This window comes from Gadus chalcogrammus, chromosome 1 (genome assembly GCF_026213295.1).
Source record: "Gadus chalcogrammus isolate NIFS_2021 chromosome 1, NIFS_Gcha_1.0, whole genome shotgun sequence".
In the NCBI taxonomy this organism is placed as follows: domain Eukaryota; kingdom Metazoa; phylum Chordata; class Actinopteri; order Gadiformes; family Gadidae; genus Gadus; species Gadus chalcogrammus.
The window spans coordinates 5,627,295-5,641,946 of record NC_079412.1 but is presented as its reverse complement, the minus strand read 5'-3'; the positions used below and the strand labels follow the sequence as shown (position 1 = coordinate 5,641,946).

The following is a 14,652-nucleotide window of genomic DNA, read 5'->3' as shown; positions in this document are numbered from 1 at the left end:
GGGGACGAAAGAGAGAGAGGAAAGAGCTCAAAGCGGTCGACAGTTCGTCACCCAGTTTTATTTATTTTTAACAGTCCATACTGCTTACCAGCATGATGATAACATTTATGTAAACAGATTTTGAATATTTTGATTGGCTGCATTACAATATTAGCAGACATTTAACTAAGGATACTTAAATTTTAGCTGACTTTTAAGTTTTAAATCAGCTAAAATTACAAGTAGTCTACCCTTAGATTAATAGCTACTATTTATTGTAGGCTAATGCAGCAAATTAGCACATACAAATACATATTTAGTCATGCCCAGCTCAATCCAATCAAATAGACTGTTGACAACATTGTTTAATATGTTCAGATAATTATGAGACATATTCTGAATTATATGATGTATCTTAGAGTCAGGGCCCTCTTCAAGCCATGATGAACCCACAGAAGAAACCAGTGAGGTTGAAATAGAAGAAGGGGAGAAGGAGGACAGTCTAAGTAGAAGCAGCACTGTCAAAGTCTATTATCTTATTTCTGTCTATAGTAACTACAACCCAGGTAAATGTGTAACTAAATACTAACTAACTATCTAGTGTACAATGTAGCCTAGGTAAGTAGGTAGGTTTATCATTTTGTTATTCAGTTGTTATTCATTTTCTTCTGATGATAATGACTACCCAATTTTGACCCAGTATTACCCAATATTGAATGATTATAAAATGTGAATGAATATATAACATAAAAAATGTAGGCTATATATAAATTTTAGTAGTAAGTATTTTTTTTTTGGGTTGGGGGGGGGGGGCTCCATAACTGAATTCTGTCAGGGGGGCCAGAATTCCTAGGGACGTCCCTGCGTGTGTGTGCGTGTGTGTGCGTGTGTGTGTGTGTGTGTGTGTGTGTGTGTGTGTGTGTGTGTGTGTGTGTGTGTGTGTGTGTGTGTGTGTGTGTGTGTGTGTGTGTGTGTGCGTGTGTTTGCTAACTGGCTCTCTGCATACTCGCTCTCCCCTCCCCCAAGCCTCCTCCTCCCTGTCTTTGTTTGCTCTCTCCTTTCCCTCGAACGTTCACCAGTCAACGCTCTGCTTCTACCTCTTCTGATTGGCTGATCAGGCAGACAGTAGGCGGGCTCAGGGCCAAAAATCTACTCTGCCTCTTCTGATTGGTGGGGGTGCAGGCTCAGCGTCACGCAGCAGGAGATCTAACAGTGTAGAGCGAGTTCAGCTGTCAGACGCTCTGAAACTGCAGTGGAGACATCAGTAGGACCTGTCTCTCTCTGCCACTGCAGCAACGGACTAAACTCCTAAGCCGTTTGTTTTGGACTCTTAACCGACGGGGAACACGCAGGAGTCCAACTGCTACGCAAGGACACAAAAAAAAGGAGAAGTGGACACAGTTTCGCCGAGCTGAGCCCTTTTTTTCCATCAAATCTTCGCTTTCCTGCGTTGCTTTGTTGTTTCACCAGGAGGACCCCTTCCCCCCGCTCTGCAACAACCAACAGCCCGTCCACGGAGTACACGGATGGGCGAGTCCTGCTAGAGACCACAACACCTGAACAAACGCACATAAAGCACCTTCTCCGGCAGGCCACACTGTATCTCAGTGAGTAGCTCTGCGTGCGTGGTTGTGTGCGCGTGCACGTCTGTGAACGTGCACAGCTCCTCTCTGCCCGGAGACGACTCCCTGCCACGGTGTGTGTGCACGCTTGCAAGGAGGCTAATGCCAGCGGTAGCGTGGTCGGGACCAGAGGAGGATGAGTCCGGCTGTGGATGCTCAGGGCCGGGGGGGCTCGGGCGCAGAGCCGCCGCAGAAACTACTGCAGCCGCAGCAGCCGCTGCCGCTGCCACAGCCGCAGCCGCAGCACTGCTACCTGGAGAAGGGGGTGATGCTTGAGCCCTTCATCCACCAGGTGGGGGGGCACTCGTGCGTGCTGCGCTTTGGGGAGCAGACCATCTGCAAGCCCCTCATCCCCCGAGAGTACCAGTTCTACAAGAGCCTGCCGCCGCCCATGAGGGAGTTCACCCCGCAGTACAGAGGTACAGTACACAACACAACACAGAGGTACACACACACACACACACAGTACACAATACAGCGGTACAGTTCACAACACAGGTACAGTACACAACAATGGGGTACAGTACACAACACTGGGGTACAGTACACAACACTGAGGTACAGTACACAACACGGAGGTACAGTACACAATACAAAACGGAGGTACAGTACATAACACGGAGGCACAGTACACAATACAGAGGCACAGTACACAATACAGAGGTACAGTACACAATACAGAGGTGCAGTACACAATACAGAGGTGCAGTACACAATACAGAGGTGCAGTACACAATACAGAGGTACAGTACACAATACAGAGGTACAGTACACAATACAGAGGTACTTTACACAACACGGAGGCACAGTACACAATACAGAAGTATAGTGGGGGTGCAGTACACAATACGGGGGTACAGTACACAACACAGGGTTGCAGTACACAACACAGAGGTACAGTGCACAACACAAGAGAGGTACAGTACACAACACGGGTTCATGTTTAACGAACTGATTGGGTTGTGTGGCTGTTGTTACATTCTGTTGGGTGGCAGTGGTTCGTTTCTGTTGTGTGGCTGTTGTTCATGTCTGTTGTGGGGCTGTTTTTCCTTTCCGTTGTGTGTCTGTTCCCCTTCATCATGTTAGCCACCACTCTCTCACAATCTTAATAAGTAATTGGGTGCAATGATTACAGTTCCTCTTATTTGTTTTGGCTTATTCTTGAAACAACAAGTGTTGACATTCTCAGACTCCACCTGCATTGGTCAATGTTGCTTCTATGGTACAGCACAAAAGCATGCATTACTAACTCATAACTAACTAACTAACTCATAATAAAAAAAAAACCTCAAAATTAACCCCCTACGCATTCTGTAAACAATGGTGGTCAAATGTTTAGATGTTGGGTAAGTATGGCAGTGGACCCTGGAAATGTTTCTTTCATCCACATCTCAGTCTTCACAGACACTGAATGTTTTCTCTACTAGAATGACATTTTTGTCTAGCTATCTGAATGCTGTTGTGTATCAAACGGAATGATAGCAATCCTTGAACAGTTCAAGGATTTACATTACACACTTTGCACTCACATTTCCAACAATGGAATCAATCAGACAATCAAATCTGTGCTTAGTGGTCTGGAGGTTTGCAGATTTTGTTTTGAACATGTTTATGATCATTTCAGAATTGTCTCCACTCCCAGATGTGGAGGAGACATAGATAACCTGCTCCTTAGAAGGGAGGCTTTTTACATGTTAAACACCATGTATCCAAAGGGCCTCAATATGTATTTTATTTTGACCTTAGACCTTTTCTTTGATTGTTCATGTTTGGTATATAGCCTGCAATTTACACTTCCTTCTCTGCTTATATATGAGGAATAAATCAATGTGCATTTTGTTTAAAAAAAATGCTTATTGTGAAGCATACAGTTAAAAAAATATATTTATTGTTATTATTATTATTATTATTATTATTCTTAATTGTATTATTGTTATAAGATTATTATTTGTTCTTTATTATAAATTATTCTCTTTATATTTTATTATTTATAGATATTTTCTTGATGTGTCATTGACTCTTATGGATTTATGCAATGCATGCGAGCCAGTATCTTCGGGTGCATGTTTTGCCATTTGTCACTTTTTTGGGTGCGCCCTGTGGATTAGACAGGTGTCCCCATTTGGGTCATGTGATACAAGTCATCTCACCCATTTTTTTCAATGCCTGATGGAGATCCCTAGAGATGTAAACGTTGCCTGTTAATAAATCCACTTCTTGAGCATTTAAACAGTGTGCAGACCATCCCTTTTTTCTCATTTCAGAATTGTGCCAAGCAATTGAGAAAAACGATCTTGGCATCCTTTATTTGTGTGGTATGTTGAGGACTTGACCAGCTGAGGGTACTGTAGCAGGGACTACTTACACCCCCCAGGTAGCCTACATAGACGATGTATGTAAGATGCTACAAGAGAGAGGGTATAGTTGGGTGGCCGCTGGCCAGGTGTTTCTGTTCCAGTCTCTGGGCGGATCCTGCCTGACCTGGTTACACCCTACACAGGGTTGTCCCTTTCTGGTACTTATGTTACGAGGCAACACAGAGAGAGAGAGAGAGAGAGAGAGAGAGAGAGAGAGAGAGAGAGAGAGAGAGAGAGAGAGAGAGAGAGAGAGAGAGAGAGAGAGAGAGAGGAGAGAGAGAGAGAGAGAGAGAGAGAGAGAGAGAGAGAGAGAGAGAGAGAGAGAGAGAGAGAGAGAGAGAGGAGAGAGAGAGAGAGAGAGAGAGAGAGAGAAGAGGAGAGAGAGAGAGAGAGAGAGAGAGAGAGAGAGAGAGAGAGAGAGAGAGAGAGAGAGAGAGAATGAACAACACAATACCAAAAATGTAATAACGCACACTGGATGTATGTGTTGACGTAATGGACGGTGTCCCTTTACCAGGTGAAGCAGGAAGTACCAGATATGTGAACTGTTGGTGGACCGGTTAAGGTTCATATGCTGTGCTCTCTGCTTAGTCAACTAAACAGACACTCTGACACAACGCACCAAATGCACATACTCAGCAGATATTTTCCACCATTCTAAATGATTCAGAGCGCGTGGCAGGTGATATCTGAGATATGGTGACATCAGCCAGTAGGAAAAACACGGGTGCGGGGCTGTGAACAGACGAGGGCTGTAGGGTAGTCTTCCCTCTGCCGGCGTCCTACCTGCCTACTGGTCTGTCCTCCTGGTTGGAAACCAAACACAGCCCTGATTCGCACAAGCCCCTTGGGAGCATGGGGGGGGGGGGGTGGGGGTGTGTGTGTGTCAGTGGCGATTTCTCTAAGACTGCAAGGGAAGCTCAGCTTCCCCTAAAATTTCGAACATTAAATTGTCAAATATGTATTGTATTGTGTTAACATTTCATTGACTACAAATTCGTTAAAATATGTTCATGTCGAAGACGAGTTCGATGAGAATCTTATCCAAGACTGACTCGATTTTGTTAACTTCTCATACATTCCCGTAATGTCAATGCATTAGACCGTAGAAGCCGAGCGTCCATTCACTTCAATGAGACTGCATGGAACAGTTTTTTTCATTGCCTCGAAACTCGACGGTCATTGGATAAATGCCCAGATTTGTGATGATTGGAGGATCAGTCGAAAGTCTGAATCACTTTTTGATTGACAGCTATTTTGAGATATACACAGTCACTTCACTATCTGAGTTCAGTCCCATCGCGGATTTTGCAAGTGAAGTCTCATGACAAACTGCAACACATTTCTTGGTATTTGCTTGGCGAAATTGCTTCCATTATTAATTTAACACATTTATTGTATTTCCTTGTTTCAGTTTAACATACTTTCCGCATTTCCTTGTTCCGAGATTAATATCGTTTCGTTAGTTCGTTCATTTATACTGTTGGCTAGGTCGGAGTGAACTAGCCAGCTAGTAAGGTGCACACGATGGCAGTTTGACAACTATTTTGATGTAGGCCAAAAATGAGCTTCCCCTCTTTAAAAGACCAGCAGCCGCCACTGGTGTGTGTGTGTGTTTGTATGTGTGTGCGTGCGTGTGTGTGCACGTACAGAGGGTGTCGGGGGAGGGGCTTCTGCTTACTTTACCTCTTTAATGTCTTGTCTCTGGCTTAATGTGTCTCATCTGGCATCCCATATACCACTATTAAAGTTTGATAGGACCCACATGAAATTATGTTTATTAGCATTAGTTTTTCGAGTTTAGGTTCTCGATTTCCATGTCAATACATGGATTTATACTTTGGTGTTTTTATTGAAATATTGCTCATCGTTCTTTCCCATTCCCACGGATTCTGAATGCTTGAAATTAGAAAGTGCTGTAGGAGTCAAGAAGCGTCTGTGTGTGTCTTTAAGGGGAGTTGAGAGAAGCACTGCACGTTTAATTTTACTGTCTCATCAGCTTTACAGTTGAGGGTTTGAATGCCCCCAACTTTATATTGTTTAATCTCTCTCCATCTCTGTGTCTCTCTCTGTCTGTCTCTCTGTGTGTCTCTCTCGCTCTCGCTCTGTCTGTGTGTGTCTCTCTCTCTGTCTGTGTCTCTCTCTCTCTCTGTCTGTGTCTCTCTCTCTCTCTGTCTGTGTCTCTCTCTCTGTATGTCTCTCTCTCTCACTCTCACTCTCTCTGTGTCTCTGTTTTTCTCTTCAGGTGTAGTCTCTGTGAGCTTCGAGGAGGATGACGAGGGTAACCTGTGCCTCATTGCCTACCCGCTCCACAGCGACCAGGAGACCAAGGAGCTGGCGGTCGATGGCCAGCCCAAGAACAAGATTCTCCAGTGGGTGAACGACAACCAGGCCATGGAAGTCTGCAGCCATAACTCCCAGAAAGACAAGGACGAGAGGTGAGAGGGAGAGAGGGGAGGGTGGACATAAGACGGCAGGTAGGGGTGCCTAGCTTTAGAGTTGTCCCACAAATCACACTTAAGATTGATATATATACAGGGTAAAAGGTCTTACTGGTGGGGTTTGCCGTCAGACCGGGGGTAATTATAATAATATATAATTAATAAATAAGCAGCTCTTCAAGATAACACCTGGAACAGGCAATTTTAACTAACCAAATATTAAAAAATAAATAAAGTGCTAAACAACATTGTCAAAACAACAACTGAGCAGTCAAATAATTAGTGCAATTTTAACTATACAAATATTAACAAAATAAATAAAGTGCATGTCTAACAACAACTGAATATATTCAAAATGTATATATATTTTTTAGATCTTAAAAAATTATTGATAAATATATTCACTTTCTTTCGCTTCATGTTTGTTTAAAACAATCATGCTGCTGGAGAATGGCATCTGCAAGCGTGATAACACCAACGTGGCCAGCACTAGTAAACTAAAGTGTCTGCAAAGGTTTCAAATCAACACTTGTCAGACTGGCCTTATGAATATACTAATTCAAATCCTTTTCTGAAAACTTCATCCATCAACTTGAGCAAATATCTTGGTAGAATATCTCAACAGAATGTAGTTTTACTATGTTATAACATAGGACTGCTGGATTAGGGTTAGAGAGAATGCTATGTCTCCAGGATGGTGACGGGAGCGTGTGGAGAGCTGGCTCACACTGACGTAAAGGCTGATGCAAACAATCCAGCGAGTTACTGGAGGCTGGCAATGCTCCTGAGAACAATATGTCAACAACAGTCACGCACAGGGCTCCTCCTAGCTACTAGGACAGCGTACTATACTAGCCCATTATGCTGCTATTAATACTGCTACGGTGACACCATAGCACAGGGCGTTGGCATCGGGACAAAGGCTTCACAGGACCCAAGATAAGCACAATGGTTCACACACACACAGTCAGACAACCACAGGCACACACCCGTGCTACCTCACGGCGATAGGCCCCAGCTGCAGAGCACAGTCCCGTTCCAAGTGCCAGGGCCACGGAGTAATATCACACTCAACTCTTTGTAGACCAGTCAGGAATCCAACCCGTGCACTTTCTGGCAAACGACACCTGCGTGAGCGCGCGTGTCACTCATGAAGATATCCGGAGGTGCGGACTTGTACTCCCTTCACACGCAGAGGTGAAGGGACTATAATGTCTAGCATTGTTAAGTAGAAGTGAGAGAAGTTATATAGTGGTCACCCGGGTCCTGTATAACAATCAAAACCATGAATTAACAGACCTCTTTTGTGTTTCTTCTCTTTGAGTTATTCCTTGCCCTCAAGAGATTTCAGGCTTAGGGTTTGTGTTGTAACATGTTGCCTGTGAAACCCTTTGAGACTAAATGGGATTAAAGGCCCCTGCCGACTAGGATCCTTTCAAAGTCGGGGATGACTTTGGCGGTTCAAACTGCACGTCTTGCCTCGCTGTTGGGTCCGTACTGCGACTGGGACCTTGTGGGGGTTACACACATGATTTTATCTGAAACAAGCATTTCGAGCACAGTTACAAGCCTGTGTTTTTGCTGGTAAAAGGACAGCAGTTGTTTGAGCCATTTCAAATTCCAAGGAAAGGAATCCTGGGTTTGTGTTTGTCAAAAATGGGTCCTCAGACCCAACATTACATGACAATCAGTATCACCTCCCCCCCCCCCCCCCCCCCGCTGACTGTTTCAGCACTACTTTCGGGGGTATTTGTCGCCTAGTGTCAAGGTACCTTAAGGACTTTACCAATACCATGGACTTAAGCTGTTGTTGTACCCCTGGAAAGGGGGAGTAATTGATCACGAGTGTGATACGGTGTTTCCTCAATCGTCACCTTATTTCTATAAGGAAGTTACCGGGATTTCCCCGGGTACGTGGGCGGAGACAAAAGCATATAAGATCTAAGAAATCTGCATATCACAGATTTAACAATTACTCAATAAGTATCACAGATAAACATTGCCCAGTAATAAATAATCAATAAAATGAAACATAACCCAATAATAATAATAAACCCAGAGATACATGCCCTGTTTTTCCCTGGTATTTTCCTGGTAAAAGCGGACTCCTAATCCTTCCATGTGGCTCCAGTGTCCAGCGTCGGGCGGAGAAGGTGGAGCTGGAGTGGCTGCAGCAGGCGGAGGTGCTCTACTACCGGCTGGAGCGCAGCAAGAGCAGCGCCCTCACCCAGCACAACCCCTGGAGCCTCCAGTGTCACCAGAAGCACCTGCAGACCATGAAGGACAACGCCAAGCAGCGCAACCAGTACCGTATCCTTCAGCTGCCTGCGTGTGTGTGTGTGTGTGTGTGTGTGTGTGTGTGTGTGTGGGAACTTAACCGTAGCATACCACCCTGTGTTAACCTCCATACGATTTAATAAAACAGAACGTTAGTAGAGGAGGCCTAGAATCATTTTGTCTTATAAGTGTGGAGAATTGATGCTGTCCAAGGCCCTTCACAGTCTCACATCGAGAATTTATTTGACCGGTTCAAATCCCATCGACTGATAACCCGTCAGATAAACGGTCAATAAACGAGCTTAGCCCTTGTTGTGGTGGCCCACTGGGGCTCAATGGTCCCACCAGAGCTGAGCTTGTTGTTGTCTTGATACCTAGCCACCAAGGTGGCCATGGTCTTGCCCATCGGCGAGTAATTCCTTTTAGAGAGTTGTTCTCTCTGTCTCCAGCTTCACATGCTCCAATAACAGGCCTGGTAAAAAACAATAGCCCCGGCCCCCTATCATTGGATATGGTTTGATGAGGCTCCATATCGTCTGGGATGTTGTGATCTCCTTGGACTCCTGATAGTTTCTTTGCCGTGTCCAGATCACTTCTAATGTTATCATGTTATACAGTCAGTGGGGGGGGGGGGGGGTCCTGGTGTGAGTGAGGGTGTTCTGCTTTGGGGCGGCGCGGTCACGTCCGAAACATGGGGGTGTTGTCCCTTGACCCTTGACCCCCCCGGCCTCCTCCCAGGGTTCATCCTGCTGGAGAACCTGACGTGGCGCCATGCCGTGCCCTGCGTGCTGGACCTGAAGATGGGCACGCGGCAGCACGGAGACGACGCCTCCGAGGAGAAGAAGGCCCTCCACATGCGCAAGTGTCAGCAGAGCACGTCGGCCACCATCGGGGTCCGGCTGGGGGGCATGCAGGTAGTCCTCTGGGGGGTCTCCCCCCCCCATCCCAGGAGGACGGGGACGGTGGGGGGCTCAGGCCACTCTCTCAGCCGTCTATGGGACCTGATTACCTCACTGCCTCGTCGCCCTGGTCCCACCGGGCTCAGGGAGGCTCGGCTTGAGAGGGAACTCAAACTAGTGTGTTACGCAATACACTACCGTTCAATAGTTTGGAAACAGGAGATTACATTTTTTAATCCAATTCATAATATTGCATCAATATTGACATCATGAATCTGGTTCCTGTTCACCAGCAATCAAACCAAAGTGTGTTTTCTCAATGAGACTGAATTAACTGTTGAGCGTCCCAATAACTCTCTCTCTCTCTCTCTCTCTCTCTCTCTCTCTCTCTCTCTCTCTCTCTCTCTCTCTCTCTCTCTCTCTCTCTCTCTCTCTCTCTCTCTCTCTCTCTCTCTCTCTCTCTCTCTCTCTCTCTCTCTCTCTCTCTCTTCCCCCCTCTCTCTCTCTTCCCCCCCCCCCCCCCCCCCCCCCCCCCCCCCCCAGGTGTACCGCTCGGACTCCGGCCAGCTGATGTTCATGAACAAGTACCACGGCCGTAAGCTGAGCCTGCCGGGCTTCAAGGAGGCCCTGTTCCAGTTCTTCCACGACGGGCTGCGGCTGCGCGGCGAGCTGCTCTCCCCCGTCCTGCGGCGGCTGCAGCAGATGCAGGCGGCGCTGGCGGCGTGCGAGTCGTACCGCTTCTACTCCAGCTCGCTGCTCATCATCTACGACGGCGAGCCGCGCCCCGGGCACGCCGCCCGCCGCCGCCGCTCGGAGCACGGGCTCTCCGAGGAGGAGGAGGAGGAGGAAGACGAGGACGAGGACGATGAGGACAAGGCGGGTGACGAAGGGGCAGGAGCGTTGGAGGAGGATAACGAGGACGGCGAGGGCGAGGAGGTCAGCGTGGCGGGAGCGCTCGGTTTCGCGCACGGCTCCCCGCCGCCCGGCAGCGCAAGCTGCTCCGGCGGCGGTGCCAGCGGCGGCACGGCAACCGGCCGGCAGAGGGCGGGCCCCTCGGACCCCCGCCGGCCCTCGGTGGACGTGCGGATGATAGATTTTGCCCACACCACGTGCCGGGACTACCGGGAGGACAGCGTGGTCCATGAGGGCCAGGACAGCGGCTACATCTTTGGCCTCCAAAACCTGATCACCATCATCTCAGAGCTGGAGGAGCACAGCTCCGACTAGACCCCACTGCACACACACATGTACACAGCCTTACATTACAAAGACACACACACACACACACATATAGAAACACATAGATGCACACACACATATAACCAGCCTTACATGCGCACACATACACACACACAAACACTCAAGCACACTTTTGATCCTTCTGGGAACAAAAGTGTGACTGGTCTCTGCACAAGGGGAGAGGTTGTACCTGGGGTTTTGGTGTCTCCTGTCCGGTTGTGTCGAGGAGACTCCCAGCCACCTGCCGGCTTCCCGGTCAGCATGTTTGGTGCTTCTTTGTGTCGCATTCACGCGTGTTCGTCTTTGGGATACTAAGGGATTATTTTTTTCTGCTTTGTTTCAAGTTTTTAACTTTTAAGGTTCAAGGTTTATAAACCTCGATGCTTGACACTACCTCCTGCAGATAGGCCCCAGCCTATCTAATAGGCTCAGTAACATCCCACTCGGAGTAATATCCCACTCAAAACGCTTTTTAGACCAACTGAGACTCTAACCCTGGCCCTTTCTGGCTGAAAACCCCCCGCGTTGGTGCTGGTATCGTTCTGGAGGTTTCCCGATAGTGTTGGTCTAGACTCTAAGGGATTTGGTTCTTGTGTAGAGTGACTAAGCCAGCGTCCAATGACTGGCACCTCTTCCTATTCTTTTTTTTTTGTTTTGTTTTGTTTTATTTGTTAACTTTAAAAGTTCTCGGTTGAATCCTCCTAGCTTCATGTTTATCACAATAGAGCATGGCTGACGTCAGGGACAATAACGGCCCCTTCTCGACCCATGCATCCCTCCCCCTCCACCCTTAGCTCCCTGTCTCATTCCAAAGAAAGCGGCAGACATTTGGTTGACCATCCCGCACATGGACACTGGGTGCCTGTTGTGGGCTGTGGTTGAGTCAGCCAGACAGACAGACAGACAGACAGACAGACAGTGGTGGGTTTGGTATTGAGGCGGTGGATGGCAGAAGGACCCGTGGTCTGTCTCCTCCTTCTGATCCCTCCTCCAGCTCCTCCTCATCCGGCCCTCCCCTCAACACCCCCCTCCCTACATTTTAAAGAGACTATATTCATATAGAGTTCAGAAACAGATCCTATAGAGTTATTTATTTATTGACTTGTTTCCTAAGATAAAACTAAAAACAAAAGCTAAAAACAAAATAAGAATGTCAATGAAGGACGCTACATTCCATGTTATTAATGTGACAATAATGATATTAATAAATATTGTTATTTAACATGTTCCAGATACCTCTATCTTGTATATCTGTGTTGTCCACCGCTGGTCAGAAGGAGAAATAAAGACTTGGTTTGTGGAAAACCATCTTGTCTTGTTATCTATTGTCAGGCAACTCCTTTAGTTTGTGTGATGATGATGATGATGATGATGATGATGATGATGATGATGATGGTGAAGAACTGCAAGAACTGCAACTCAATATTTCTTGAGTGCCAATCCCATGACTTGCTGAGTGGAAAAATTGTTGAAGCGTACCATTGCGCGTCTGCTAGCAGCCCTGTTTTTAGTAGCATGTGACAGATCTGCTCCAGGATTATAATGGCGTATGGGTCTAAAATAGCACTGTGGGTCATGTTTTTAAATGTTTCTGTCCCACCCCTAATAGTCCTCTCTACTTTTACATAATAACATTGTTCGTAGGATATATGGCACTATTTCTAATATATGAAGAGCCAATAGCTCCCAAAGGCTGGTTTTGACTAAAAGTATTGTTTGGGAAGGGGTTTGCTCTGAATGTGTAGTTCTCTAGTCTATTCAACATTGAAAAAATTAATCTAAATAGACATCCACCAAGATAAGCAAATGATTGTATGTATATGTGTCTATTCCTGGGTGGGCAGTGGTTGTTTGGAGTTCATTGGATAACGCTGTTATCAAGTGACTCTGTGGTGATGTAGGCCAGCTTCTGGTGCTCTGGGACAATCTGGAGTCTTCCGCGTAAAGACGCTCAGTGCTAATCTGTAGCTAAAGTCAGCTAGATGAAGCGCTCTAGGCTGTGTGTGTGCGTGTGTGTGTGTGTGTGAGTGAGATATTTTGTTATACTGCCCTGTTTAATGCAAATCTGATGTATTTTTAATGCTGGAAAATGGACAGATAAGAGAGATGTTGACGGACTGACACTGTAGAGTGAGCGAGGTTCCCTAAGCTGGAGCAGAAGACCGATGGAGGGTTAGTCAGGTGGTGGTGGTGATGGGGGGGAGGCTCTGTGGGAGTTGTGTAACAGCACAAAGGTCAGTGTGTTGTTTGTGCACTCATTCTGTCATCCTATTGTGTGGTTGTTTATGTGTCATCATAATAATCATCATTTTATTAGATATAATATATTTTATCTATCAAGTTTATATCTATATTTCATACAAATGTATGTGTGGAGGTATTGTAAGTCTATATATGTGCTTTTCAATACATACATTAAACCATACACGGGTGTTATGCATGATTCAGATTCCAGTTGATATTGTCGGTTCTTTGAGTTTGTGTGACTGCGCGTGTGACTGTAGGACTGGCCCCTTTCATGTTTAGGATTGCATGTTGCATGGAGTCCAGTGGCAAGCAGCGTTTAGCGTCACTATGGCAACAGTGACAGGGTTATGTGCTTCAGCTGGAATCAGCAGGACAGAAGAGAGTCCTACATGTTCAAACTGGAGGAGTTGGAGCCTGAACCAACTGAAGTGTCCTTAAAATAGCCACGAGGAAAGAAATACTTTGACAATAACTCAAAATAACATGAGTTGTCACTCATGTTATGGTTTAAAATAATATCTGTTCCGTTTCTCAATGTTTTGATAAAGGCTCAATCTTATTAGTTTTGGAGCTTCTCTATAAAAATCACCTCATTTCAAAAGGCCTGAAGGATAACCGGTATGAGGATGTGATTTGAGCATTTGCTAGACTGGATTTGTTATTCAAAGCAGGCTTTTATCAACAACCACCAAACAACATGTTTCTATACAAATAGGCTTTAATTTGAATCTTGAGTTCCTAGTTCTGCTCGCCTGACATTGCCTGGCATCTATTGTACAAATACATATACAAATGTGTATTATTTTGGAATAACCCCAGTTAATTTTCGAATTCCAAGGGCTTTGTCAATAAAGTTACATCAATGGCGCAGACCAAAATGCCTCTGGACGCAATTTGATAGACCTGGCTAAAATCAATCAGAGCACATAACGCTTGACATAGCTCTGAGATTTGTTAAACTTGGTAAATTACTACTCTTTCTTATCAACAAAAACTTCAACGATTCAGAACTGGAAAGGATTCTGAGAGAGAACACTTTCGAGTTTGTTTAATACTGTCTCGATGGGGATTAAACAAACCATACCACAGCCATCAACTGCAGCCATCTTGGTTGTCTATGAAAATCAAAACCACAGCGATCCCACAGGGCGCTCCTCTTTACCAGATCGCATCAAAGCTGCCTCATTGTAGATAACCGGTTCTGACTGGCCTGACTCAGGCCAGGTCGGCTGGAAATCAGTGTGATCGGGACCACGTAGCAGATGACACTGGCTCAAATGTGACATCAAGCTGACACTGCTGGCATTGCCAAGAGGCCTGCTTACAGAATGCGGGCCATGGCAATGATGGCACTGTTTATGGGATGGCACAACACATGTGGGCCGATTGTGGATAGGGTTATGTGGGCAGATCTTCCTCAGATTAACTTGCCCACATATGTTCTCTAACAACAAATGACGAACCTCACCCAACATGGCAAAGTCGGCCTGGCCCAGTTAATCCATTTCCAGCCGGCCCACATGCAGCAGAGAATGACAGGCCATGAGTGGTCCACATCTGTTGCGTCGAAGCAGGTCCATGGATAGGCCAT

The 14,652-nt window shown here is 46.2% G+C and overlaps 1 protein-coding gene across 2 annotated transcripts; it reads left to right on the top strand.

Annotated features, from left to right (window-relative positions):
• Positions 1 to 1,203: 1,203 nt before the first annotated feature.
• Positions 1,204 to 14,354, top strand: LOC130374189 (inositol hexakisphosphate kinase 2-like). 2 transcript variants are annotated; one of them, XM_056580868.1, is made up of 5 exons: positions 1,204 to 2,020; positions 6,204 to 6,396; positions 8,501 to 8,709; positions 9,415 to 9,590; positions 10,119 to 14,354. In XM_056580868.1, exons 1-5 carry the CDS (start codon positions 1,738 to 1,740, stop codon positions 10,800 to 10,802), a joined length of 1,545 nt encoding a protein of 514 aa, XP_056436843.1. In that variant the 5' UTR covers positions 1,204 to 1,737; the 3' UTR covers positions 10,803 to 14,354. The 2 variants fall into 2 exon arrangements, with proteins under 2 accessions (XP_056436843.1, XP_056436912.1); XM_056580937.1 differs by having other exon boundaries at positions 8,531 to 8,709; positions 10,119 to 14,352.
• Positions 14,355 to 14,652: the final 298 nt, after the last annotated feature.

What these genes read in the sequence shown, in the direction of transcription:
- LOC130374189 (XM_056580868.1), top strand. Translation starts at nt 1,738, where the DNA reads ATGAGTCCGGCTGTGGATGCTCAGGGCCGGGGGGGCTCGGGCGCAGAG. An exon ending in CAGAAAGACAAGGACGAGAG is followed by an intron (nt 6,397 to 8,500) that starts GTGAGAGGGAGA and finishes TCCTGGTAAAAG; the next exon opens with CGGACTCCTAATCCTTCCAT. An exon ending in CAAGCAGCGCAACCAGTACC is followed by an intron (nt 8,710 to 9,414) that starts GTATCCTTCAGC and finishes GCCTCCTCCCAG; the next exon opens with GGTTCATCCTGCTGGAGAAC.